The sequence below is a fragment of the Saimiri boliviensis genome, chromosome X, assembly GCF_048565385.1.
Source record: "Saimiri boliviensis isolate mSaiBol1 chromosome X, mSaiBol1.pri, whole genome shotgun sequence".
Classification (NCBI taxonomy): domain Eukaryota; kingdom Metazoa; phylum Chordata; class Mammalia; order Primates; family Cebidae; genus Saimiri; species Saimiri boliviensis.
The window spans coordinates 28,668,198-28,681,612 of NC_133470.1; the positions used below are offsets into that span (position 1 = coordinate 28,668,198).

Below are 13,415 nucleotides of genomic sequence, written 5' to 3' on the forward strand. Positions count from 1 at the left end.
ATCCTTAGCTGCTACATCAAATAGAATATTATACCTTCCTTTAAAGGAAATTTACACTAATTTCGAGGGCTAGAACATAACAATTTAAAAAGTCAAATGACAACATACAATTTAAAAGAAAAGTTCAAGACAACAGAAGCAGCTTTACAAGAAAATATATAGTTAAAGGACAAAATGATTCTGCACCGAATCATTGATTAAAAAGACCAATACATATGGGCAGCTGGGTGCGGTGACTTATGCCTGTAATCCCAGCACTTCGGGAGGCCAAGGCAGGTGGATCACAAGATCATACATTCAAGACCAGCCTGGCCAACATAGTGAAACCCCGTCTCTACTAAAAATATAAAATATTAGTCTGGCATGGTGGCAGGTGCCTGTAATCCCAGCTACTTGGGAGGCTGAGGCAAGAGAATAGCTTAAACCAGGGAGGTGGAGGTTGCAGTGAGCTGAGATCGCTCTACTGCACTCCAGCCTGGTTAACAGTGTGAGACTTTCAAAAGAAAAAAAAGGCCAATACATAGTGGAATTACCGAAGCAAACTTTACAGAAAAGGCAGGGGTAAATCTCAAAGGCTTCAAGCTATGATACACAAGTCCCCAGTATAATCATTATATTAATCAACTTTAAGGAGTGTGAAGGAACCATAAGTCATTGGTATGGTTAATAACTGGATTTGGTCAGAACTCACACATTTGCATAGTTCTCAACTGAAAAATTTTCTAATATTAAAATAAAATACATACTCATTTTTATTTATTTATTTTATATATTATTTTAGTTTTATATTTTATTCTTTTTTTAGAGATGGAGTTTGGCTCCATTGCCCAGGTTGGAGTCCAGTGGTTCTATCATAGCTCACTGCAGCCTCGAACTCCTGGGCCCAAGAGATCATGTCACCTCTGCCTCCTAAGCAGCTAAAGCTACAGGCCCACACAATCACAGCTAGCTACTTTTTTGTTTAATTTTTTGTAGAGATGAATTCTCACTATGTTGCCCAAGCTGGTCTTGAACTCCTGACCTCAAGGAATCCTCTATCCTTGTGCTGATATCACAAGTATGAGCTGTTGTGTATGAACTCATCCTCATTTTAATTTAGAAAATAATTCTACTGTAAAATCTCATTATATAGCTTCCTGCCTGCTTGCATTGTTTCCAACGAGTGATCTTTGCCCCCAATAAACCTCCTCTTCTAGTGCCTAACACCTATTCTATAACTTAAAACAAATCAAACTTGAGTAAGCGGTAAAGTGGCAGGCTAATTTTTATGCAGAATTTTTCAAAGGGGAATCTGTGAAAACATTTCATTGCTTTCATATAATATAACATGACAGAAGGCATAGTCTCAATGAAGTTGCTACAGATTATTTTCCGTCTCACTACAATCTACTTCTTTCACATTTAGGGAAAAAAGATGGACATAAGAGTAAATTATCCTCTTCTCTCCAACTCAATTTATCTATATGCTTTTGGCAAAAATCTTCTTCATGCACTTAATCTTTTTTTATTTCTAGTTCGAGGTTTTAAAGATAATCCTAGAGCTGAACATAGATTAACTTGATATGGGGGAGGGGTTACATTGGTCATTACAGATTATTTTGCTTCTTTAACTGAAGAGAGAATATGACAGTTAAATCAAGGCATTTCTGTTCTTGGGATAAATAATACAGTATATATTCTTTCCTTGAATAAATCATAGGAGATATAGAACTCTTAAATATGATGCTACTTTGTTCTCACTCATAAGTGGGTGTGGAACAAGGAGAATACATGAACAAAGGGAGGAGAACATCACACACTGGGGTCTGTCTGGGGGTGGGTGGCTAGGGGAGGGCTAGGGAAGGGATAGCATTAGGAGAAAGACCTAATGTAGATGACGGGGTGATAAATGCAGCACACCATCATGGCACGTGTATACCTATGTAACAAACCTGCACCTTCTGTACATGTACCCCAGAATATAAAGTATAATAATAATAAAATATGATGCTACTTGTTTACACAGAATATAAAATATAAAGGTAAGGGAAATGAAAGCATTTGTGAATTAGTAAAACTGTATTTAAAGTTATTTTTAGAAATCGAATAAGAAATTGACTCAAATCATTTTAGAAACTGTGCCATTATTTTTAACTAATTCTTTAAAAATCACAATAGCATCACACACTGGGGTCTGTTGGGGGAGGCAAGGGAGGGACAGTGGGGTGGGGGGTGGGGAGGTCGAGGAGGGATAACATAGGGAGAAATGCCAGATGTAGCTGATGGGGGGATGGAGGCAGCAAACCACATTGCCAGGTGTGTACCTATGCAACAATTTTGCATGATCTGCACATATACCCCAGAACCTAAAGTACAATTTAAAAAATCACAACAGCACAGTCAAATTCTGTTGCTTGTTTTCCAAAAACACTGCAGCCATTACTACCTTGGAAATTACTGATCAATTAATTTATGAAATTTAAAAACATTAACATATGTAAAAATCAATTTTCACTCCCAAGTTATTGAATAAAAATCAACAAGATCCCTGGAAAGATAAATATAGCTTAATTTTCATCTATATGAGAAAGGCAGGCACATATTTAGAGTAAGACAATAAATCACAATTGATCAACTGATTCATTCATCCTAATACATATATGATTAAAACCACCATAATACTTTATTCTTTTGTGGCAATAACTGCTCTGCCTTTTCTGTTTTCCTTATAGAGGACACACTCTAATATTAGAGCATATCCCTTTTTTATTTTTATTCCCTAAGAGCAGATAACACTGATGCCATTCACCATCAAGTGTTCAATAAATAACAAATGAATGAAAACAGTCTTATATCAAAAGCCCTTAAAATACAGTCAATATATTTCTAAAGAATCTTTAAGACACTGTAACTCTAGGTATCCAAAGTAGGAATTTGAAGGAGGAAAGAAAATACTGGTAGCATTTATTTTAATTACAGAATATTAAAATGTCTACTTAATGCATATGTTAATTTTATGCAATATGTATCACTTTAGCGTCAGTTATCATATACATAAAAGTGTAGATACATGTAAAAAATACTTTTACTAATAGTGATGTGTGATCACTGCCTCATCTTATTTATACTTATTCACTATCATACACAGGGAAGTCAAATTTAAATCCAAATTGTTACTCTATTCTCCCTTTCCACTCTCCTTTCTCAATAGTCTTCAACTTGACTCTAGAATGCTTTATAACATGGGTTTCAAAGACAATTTGTTGAATGAAGGAATGAAAAAAAAACATATACCTAATATTAACATTACCCTAGCATTAAACGTAATAAAAAGAAAAACTTACATTGTCACACACTGTAAGTTCAATTATAGAATTTAAGGACCAAAATTTATGGTGAAATGGAAAGCTCAAAAGGCAGATACTAAACTTTAGGGAACAATAACCTTATATAACTTTCAGAAAATTAAAAAAAAAAAAACCTAATTTACTTCCATTCCTTTCCTATAAGAGAGTTAGAGAAGACCCAGATTCTACATATTTTTATGGAAATAATGAAAGTCACTTCATATAAAGGAACTCTAAATAGATCCAGAAAAGGAAACTTGTAAATAGAATTCTCTATTTAAATACAATGACAAGCATAAACTTCCTTATTAGAATCCCACTGATATTACATGAAAAACGCAGTATACTGACTTTAATCAGAATTCATGTAAATATCCTGGATCAGTTTTGCTTGATAAGATTTTGACAGAATATTTTACAGTGAATTGAATTGAAATATAATAAGATATACATTTCTATTCATAAACTTTGGAATATGTAGTTTACTATAGTTTATACATTTATATAGTTTCTTTCAGAAAAAAGCATATGGTATCATTTTCCATAAAAAGGTTATTAGGAGACTTAGAAAATATAATTTTGTGTGTGTGTGTGTGTGTGTGTGTGTGTGTGTGTGTGTGTGTCTTTGTAACTCTATGACCTTAAGGGGGGAGTTTATTTTTGTTATGACCAGAGAATATAAAATAAGTCATATTACTGACATTGACATATCTTTACATCTTTCAGTGAAGATAACAGTGGATTTGGTCTCATTAGGTAAAGACAGAAAATTACATAAATATGGATCAGTCATCCATATGGTTACAAACCAGAGACATGTGCATTTGCTGGAAGATAATTAAAGCACAAAATTTGTTAATATCTTCAAACAGATTACAACATTATTATTTATACAACAATGTACAAATAATTATTTGTAGAGCAACTTCTATATATAGAAGCACACTCTGGTATGGTGTTTCTTAAATGAGTTTGTGGAGAAATGAACTGATGAGATGAGAAGGGCTGGATTGTTGTTCAATGAAAGAGAAAAACAGACTAATCAATATCCTCACCCTAAGATGACTGTCACCCAACTTGTGAAATCAGTTGGATGCCCATGTTTACTTTGTTTTGTTATCATTTGGATGGAGAAATGAGATGTGTAAGAAGTTGACAGGGGTGGCTGAGAAAACAGAGAAGATGTGAGAAACATCTATTCCCAAGAGGTCTGAATTATTTACTAAGTGACCTTAGATCAATTAACTAAATTTTCTATAACTTCTCTCATTTGTTGAATAAGAAAAGCTTTGTAGTACCCACTTTCTGCTGGGTTTGTGACAAGAGAATTAAACCAAGAAACATTCTATCTTGTATTGCTTTTAGTTTAAATAGTCAATGCCACTTTACCCACACATTGCTCCATCAATTCTTCCAGGGTTATACTACACAAGTTGTTTAGTAGTCAGACTGTGACTGAATTTATTGAACAAATGTTATCATCAGAATGATTCTGTAGCTATTCAAGTGCTTTTTGCGTAGATATAGACAGTTTTAAAAAATCATAATTTTAATTAAGTACTTTGACCTTAACAACAACAACAACAAAAATTAAACACATTCACATAATTATGTACCATTTAAATATACCCTATTTCCACTAAAAGTGCTCATTCAATCTTTAGATAATGAAATCTCCCAGGTAACAGCGTAATGTGTGGTTAAAAATGAATCTTAAACAATGCTATTATCATTTTGTCCAGATTGGCCAATTTGTCTCAACCTCAATCTGGAGAGGTCTTATTAGAGAATAAAATGCCTTTGCCAATTCAATTATTTATTCAATACAAGTGCAGTGGTTGAGATTTTATGGTGAATTACCCTGAACACCTGGCCAAATGGAATTGAAAAAAGACTACAATTAACGCAGCACAGGCAATCAGACACCAGTATTATGAAAAATAATATCATATTGCCAACTAAATTATGTTTGTTGATAGCAACACTAGTCTCCATTGCCACAAACCTCTCTTCATACTTACCCTCTACCTCTCTCCCTCCTGTCTCCCTGCATCCCTCTTTCATTTCCTCCTTTTCTCACTCCTCTTTTTTCCTCTTTAATATTCCTTTGTTTTTTCTTTCTTTTCTACCTTTTTGTTTTCTCCCTCCTTCCCCCTTTTCCTGCTTTTCTTCCTCTTTTCCTTCCATTTTTCCCTTTCCTCCTCCTTCCTCTCCTCCCTTCTTCATTCTCTCCTTCCCTTCCTTGAGGGTCAGATTTAATAATCACTCTCAGAGCAAAAGCCAGGACATATTTTTCCCTTCACTTGATAGATTATGTCAAAAAAGAAAACAGCTAATTATTGTCAAACATTGTTTCAGAGCAATTTTACTTAAACATGAAATAGCAAAAGCATTTTTTAATCAGAGTTCTCTGACAGTAAGCTATAAAATATAAATCATCCACTGCTATCAATTCACAATTCTAGAAATCGAACTTTGAACTTCATGTCTGTTTTACTTCTAAAGGCTAAATTTGCATATTTCACATTTTGATTTTTTTATTTTATTTTATTTTATTTTTTAAATTTTTTTTTATTGCATTTTAGGTTTTGGGGTACATGTGATGAACATGCAAGATTGTTGCATAGGTACACACATGGCAGTGTGGTTTGCTGCCTTCCGTCCCCTCACCTGTATCTGTCATTTCTCCCCATGCTATCTCTTCCCACCTCCCCACCCCCCACCCCTCCCCCATTTCCCCCCAACGGACCCCAGTGTGTAGTGCTCCCCTCCCTGTGTCCATGTGTTCTCATTGTTCAACACCCGCCTATGAGTGAGAACATACGGTGTTTGATTTTCTGCTCTTGTGTCAGTTTGCTGAGAATGATGGTTTCCAGGTTCATCCATGTCCCTACAAAGGACGTGAACTCATCTTTTTTGATGGCTGCGTACTATTCCATGGTGTATATGTACCATATTTTCCCTATCCAGTCTATCATCATTGGGCATTTGGGTTGGTTCCAGGTCTTTGCTATTGTAAACAGTGCTGCAATGAACAATGGGAAAAAATTTTTGCAGCCTACCCATCTGACAAGGGGCTGATATCCAGAATTTACAAAGAACTAAAGCAGATCTACAAGAAAAAAACAAACAAGCCCATTCAAAAATGGGCGAAGGATATGAACAGATACTTTACAAAAGAAGACATACAGGAGGCCAACAAACATATGAAAAAATGTTCATCATCACTGGTCATCAGAGAAATGCAAATCAAAACCACATTGAGATACCATCTCACACCAGTAAGAATGGCGATCATTAAAAAATCGGGAAACAACAGATGCTGGGGAGGATGTGGAGAAATAGGAACACTTTTACACTGTTGGTGGGAAAGTAAATTAATTCAACCATTGTGGAAGACAGTGTGGCGATTCCTCAAGGACCTAAAAATAGAAATCCCATTTGACCCAGCAATCCCATTACTGGGTATATATCCAAAGGATTATAAATCATTCTACTACATTTTGATTTTTTTTAAAAGATAATGGCATATTTTCTGCTGTCTAAAATGAAGTAGATTTGCTTAATTTTTTAAAATGGCTATATTTTTAAAACTTAAAAAAATAAAGTTGTAATTTTAGCTTCCATTATTTTGCTGAATATAATTCACTTAGTAAAAATTATTTTTATTTCAAAATCGGAGAAGCTCCCCATTTTCTAAAATGATACTTTAATCAATACATACATACTAAAGGAGAACACAAGGTTTTCACCAACTATATGTTTTGTGAGTTCAAAGTCTAAAGCTAGTAAAAGATTAGCTTACTTGAATTACTAGGTATCTAAGGTTTGGTCTGAATCTCATAACTAACTTTGCCTTGAGTCATAAAATGTTTTACTGCATTATCTTATCTAACTTCTGATGCTTTAGAATTATAATCCTCACATTCCAATCTTTGTTGAATATGAAGCTTCTTTATCACATTGCATTCACATTATCCATCAAGCTATCTGCATTTACTGAGAACCAATTATTGTATGTGTCATGGTCAAACAAATTTGTATTTAGGGTACTGGTATATAAATGGTTTTTATTTCAGCTCTACATGCTGCAAAATTGAGTAGATGAATCTGTTGCTTTAGATCAGCTGTATCCAATCTTTTGGCTTTCCTGGGCCACGTTGGAAGAATTGTCTTGTGCTGCACATAAAATACACTAACACTGATGATAGTTGTGAGTGAAAAAAAAAATCACACACAAAAGATCTCACAATGTTTTAAGAAAGCTTACAAATTTGTGTTGGGCCACATTCAGAGCCATCCTGGGCCACATGTGGCTCATGGGCTATGGGTTGGACAAGCTTGCTTTAGACCATAACAATTACCTCCTACAAATCACCTTTATTTGCTCTATCCTCCAACTTATTCTACAAGTTATTGACTGAGTTAAGTGGACAATTATCATTTAGTGGTTGGTCAGAATCATTTCCTTCTTCTATTGCCAGTAGACCACAGTTTCTATTCAGGAGAATTGCCTTTCCTTAATTTTGAGACTTTGGGAGAAGAAGGATTTAAACAAGAGTTTCCTGCTCTTCTAGCTCATGTATTAACATGTGACCAAAGCAAGGTGAACTGGGCTGTCTTTTAAGACTTTAAAATTTGAACAGAGTTACACAGGATGGAGAAAAGAGAGTATCACAAAGAGCCTGGAATAGTTCTTGTTAGCCACATGCCCAGGAAGGCATGCTCAGATCTTTTTTCCTTTTGTAAGCTTCGTTCCATTGCCTTTGTGCTGATCACAGTACATTTACTTTCTGATTGATTTAATCAGAGGCTGATCTCTGTTGCTTGCACCCAGAGAGCCCTACTTGATAGGTAACTACACTGTATTTGATGATTTTATTTTCTTGTTTACAATCCTATCAGGGTTGTCTCTGCCTGTAGGCCATCATCAGGATACTTCAGTCTGGGAACAAAGGATTCCCATTATTTAGCCCCATTTCTTTCTATTCAACCTCATCAATTTCTTCCTCATCATATACCCTTAACTTCAGCCATATGGAATCACAATTCCTATGACATACTCTCTGGTTTTCCACCTCATTGAAAAGCACAGTCTGTTCCCTCTGCCTGAGTTGTCCTTCTTATTTATCTAGCTGTGTAATTCAAACTCATTCTTTAATGCTTGGCTTAAGCTTTATCTACTTCAGGAACATCTCACTAGCATCTATTCATCAGTTCTCTCTCCTGTCTTAGTTTTCCCTGAAGCATTGCTCACGCAGTATCAGGGAAGTTGAAAACTATGAGGTTTAAGTGAGAGGACTCTGGAACCAGACTGATTGAGTTCAAATCTCATCACTGTCTCTTTCCTCCTAGATATTGGGCAGGTTACTATGCTTAGTGTGCTACTGTATCTACCTTACAGCGATGCTGTAAGCATTAAATAATTCACATGAAGTACTTAGATGAATGGCTGGCATATCATTAGTGCTAAACATGTGTTAGCTATTCTCCTAGAATTTATCTCTATCATAGTGTTATTATTGCTTTTCTTCCTTTAACCTCTTTTACCTGCGTATTTTATCTTCTGCAACTTCATATTTCCCAGGTACTTAGTGGCAACTAAATAAAAGTTGGCTAAAATAATAAAAATGAATAGGTGATAGTAAAGTTTTTTTAGTTTATAAAGCCCTTTTGGAATTTTTCCTAATTTTTCACATATCAAACGCTAAAGTTGCGATTGCTTTATTTAAAACTTTACATAAAATCAATATTTATTTCCTGAGATTATAATAAAATCCTCCCCAAACGTACTTCTCTTTATCTTCTCTCCCACGCACATTTATTTAACGATTATTTAGGACCATTTGGTGATTGATGCTATAAAAGCCAGTAACTGACAATGTCTTTATGAATTATTTTTTAATATAAGAGGAAGGGGCAGGCAAAGCATCCCACTATTCAGCAAGCAAGAGAAAGGGCACTAGATTTTTAAATAAAACATATATGTACATTATATATCATATATAGTAATATGCTATATATAATATTTTTATAATACTTGTTTATATATATTATATATAATTTATAAATCCTGTATTTTTGTTTCTCAGAAATAGCTTTTAATTTGATATTTTTCCTCTACATCAATTTTTTTTTTTTTAGAGTCTCACTCTGTCACTTAGGCTGGAGTGCAATGGCACAATCTCAGTTCAGTGTAACCTCTACTCCAGGATTCAAGTGATTCTCCTGCCTCAGCCTCCCCAGTAGCTGGGATTATAGGCATGTGCCACCACACTGGCTAATGTTTGCATTTTTAGTAGAGATGGGGTTTCGCCATGTTGGTCAGGCTGGTCTCAAACTCCTGACCTCAAGTGATTCACCCACCTCAGCCTCCCAAACTGCTGAGATTGCAGGTGTAAACCATCACATCTAGCCCTCTGTGTTAATTTTTGATCTATATTTAAAGATGATCTCTATGAAGGTGCATCAAATTAGCAGTCCTTTCTGAAAAAAAAAAATCACTGGAGAACTCTGTAGACTACTGAGCACATCAGTGGCTTCCCTAAATGCTGGACTCACAAACCTGTCACAAGGAAGTGTGAACTTTCTCTCCCAATCTGTTATCAGGTAACTTGTACAGGAAACTATAATGTCAATGGTAGAATAGGGTACAGAAGTAGAAACAAACTCTCATTTCCATATAATAGTATAATGTGATATACAGTTTGCATGAAACAAATGCCATCATTGGTTAGATTTCTAGAGTTCATGGTAGAACCAAATATAATTACTAATATTTGTTCAATACTAGCAGTAAGCAGTAAGTAAGGTAAAGTACGAAGCATTTTTTTTCATATACTAACCAACTTAATCCTGATAACAAACTGCAAGTCAGGCAGTACAACTATCTACATTTTACAGATAGATAAACTTGGGCTCAGGGAGGCTGAATAACTTACCCAAGTCACACAGCTTGGGAGCCAAGCTTTGAACCCAGACAATCTAACTTCAAAATCTGTGATTTAAACATTATAAGATATTGCTTCATTTGGTAACTACAAGTGCTGGGAGTACTGTATAACCTAATACGGTATTGTGAAAGAACATACCTCTTGTTTCTGTATTCGTCAGTACATAGCAACTATAAAATGTTTAGCATAGTTTCTAAAATAGACTACATATACATATACATACAAATCACTAAATAGTAATTACAGGTACAGTTATTACTTTCAGGCAGTTTATGTAAAGTAATAACATGCTTAGGAATCAAACGGACTTGGATTTGAATCCTTGTTCTGCTACTTACTGGGATTTTGACATCTATGAGTCTCAGTTACTTTTTCTGAAAAATGTGGCTATAATTACTTTTTATAAAGCAGAAGTAAAGCAAATTTTATGTACATATATGTGATATTTACATATATTTATTTACATCTATATCCATAAGTATATGGTGAATGTGAATGTGTACTCTGTGTGCTCTGTACTCAGAATACAAAACCAAGATCCAGAGATGGCTTCACCACAATTGTCATTTGCAAATGGCATTGAATTCAGGTCTTCTGTGTTCAAGCACAAGGTCTTTAAATGTAGGTTGTTTACTGTCAAATTACTTTTATTCCTACTGAATTGCTGAAATATATTTTACAAAGAAATATCCCTTACTCTGTCTGCCTCGCTTCTAGTTTTTTCAAAAGATAGCACTTTAAAACTGAAATACCTTCAGCACAACTTTCTATTTCTCTAAAAAGTCTTGAAAGCTGTTATAAGTGAAAAAACTTCAATGTAAAACAATTCCATAATTATTTTTCTTAACTGTTAACAAATATAAAAGATGTATAGTATAGTTGATCTAGCTAGGTAAACAATATTTACATCAATGTATTCTAATGTTCCTAGTTGATGGCATAAATTGATTACACTGAGGCTGAAAAATGCACTATTTGTATTAAAAACTGTTAATTTGAACATGGATTTGCGTAAATGCCAACATTAAGATCTAGGGTATTTTAAAATATCTTATGTTTTGTTACTTTTCTCATTTTAATTTATAGCTGTCTTTCAATTATCCTTATCATTGGAGGAGGAAAATTGGCACAGACAACTTAGAAGAGAGGATGGTAATCAATTCCCAGCCTTTTACATTTGATTCTGCAATATGTTGTAGCTGCATAGTGCCAAAACAACCAGTTTAACTGTAAATAGCTCAGTTGAGTGACTTATTTGGTCTAAAATATATTTTTAAAATACCAGGTTGTTTAGTAAATTTAACTCAGCCAACTATTCCTGTAAGGTTTCTGTTTTTTTTTTTTTTTTTTTTTTTTTGTATATATCCTTTTTAATGTATGGCTACTTTAGTTAATTGCATTAATTTATATCTTTGATTATACTTAGGCTGAATAGATAGAGTAATTTGTTTTCTGACAGATAAACAGTTGCCTAAGAACTGTTGGGAAATGTTCTAGGAGAGTAAAGTGATTAGTGGGAAAATCTTCATTTTAAGGGAAAACTTCTGCCAAATTTTATCTTTTTTTCTCATACCTTCTGCTTGATGATCATCTCGTTGATATCCTCAAGGTCACCCACCATCACCCTCTGTGATTTTATAACTCGATCAAGCAGAGAAAGCCATTCAGTAAGTTCTGTCCAAGCCCGGTTGAAATCTGCCAGAGCAGGTACCTCCAACATCAAGGAAGATGGCATTTCTAGTTTGGAGATGGCAGTTTCCTTAGTAACCACAGGTTGTGTCACCAGAGTAACAGTCTGACTAGAAGCTAAAATATTTTGAGTTGTTCGCAAAAAGGAAAAGAGAAGAAAAAGAAGAATTAGAAACACAAGTCAAAGAGTCAATTTCAATAACAGTAAGTCAAATTTAATTGAAGAGCAACAATTTGAGCTAAACTCTTATTCATGACATTATGTATCTTTTTCTAGAAATGTGGATACTTTGTTTAGCTATACATGGGAGAAAATTTAAAGATTCAACCTTTTCATTAATATACATTTAACAATTTTTAAAAATGATTTTGCTCATTCTCATGCCTGGACAATTAATTTAATTTAAATAAGCCTTCTCAATAATATATAGATTGTGGAAGTGGTAAAGAAAACAAAAGTTTTCAATCCTTGCCAGGGCAATATATTTTACTTGTGTTATTATTATTAAAGAAATAAAAGGCAAAACAAGATTGGATAAGATCTTCTTTTTGACTTATGATTTCCTTGAATAGGAAGGAAATTACTTTGGAGTTGGACCCTAGGGAAATTAAAGTCAACGAAATGTTCTTGTCTTAGCTCTGTATTTTACACTGGGAGCAGTTTATCTTTTTTTTTTTTTTTTTTACAATTTCAGATTGTTAGTATAGTGACTAGCAGTGAAAAAAAAAAATCCAAGGTACAACATTTTTAAAAAATGAGAGCTAGTAGTTTTACTATTTAGACATGAAACACTGTTTCAAAGTCCTTAAATAAATTTTAAATTAATACTAATAATACTGGACACTGTAGAGTAAGTCAGCCTATGATAATGGTTAAGATGTATAGTCCTAGAATTCAGATACCTGGGAAACAATCCTATGTCTGCCTTAGGAATTCTAGGACTTTGGTTAAGTCACATAACTTCTCAGTTTCAGTTCTTCTCAGTAAAAGAGGAATAATAATAGGGTAAATGTCAAAAGGGTAGTGTAGATTCAATGAGTAGTACAAGCAATGCATGTATGACAATGCCAGAAACAGCAACGTAATCATCGCAACTATATTACTGCAGCGCCTGACACTAGTAGGTAATTAATAATGTTATTAGATATTACTGTTTTTATAAACACTTGGCTAATAAGAAAAACAATGATGAACAACTGTGGTGAGAAGCTGGAGATAAAGCCCCAAAATGTGAGATATTTGGGGAATGGTGAGTCAAAGGTGTGTGTGTGGCCTTATATTGATTGAAGAGGGCTGAACTTCCTGGTGTGGATTGATGCTAAATACCAATACACAGCTGGGTTATCAGAGGTGAGTGGTGAGGGGAAGGAATGCTTAATCAAGTTCATAGAGAATGGCCTCAGGAGCATAACCAGGAGACTGGTAGCAAAATTATTGGACTATGTA

The 13,415-nt window shown here is 34.3% G+C and overlaps 1 protein-coding gene across 11 annotated transcripts in view; it reads right to left on the reverse strand.

Moving 5' to 3' along the window:
- Positions 1–13,415, reverse strand: part of DMD (dystrophin) — a 2,654,855-nt gene that overhangs the window by 663,230 nt on the left and 1,978,210 nt on the right. For all 11 annotated transcript variants that reach the window (XM_074391460.1, XM_074391464.1, XM_074391461.1 and 8 more), the window contains one exon: positions 11,853–12,085. In XM_074391460.1, the coding sequence (XP_074247561.1) occupies positions 11,853–12,085 (233 nt within the window). The remainder of the gene's footprint in view (positions 1–11,852; positions 12,086–13,415) is intronic.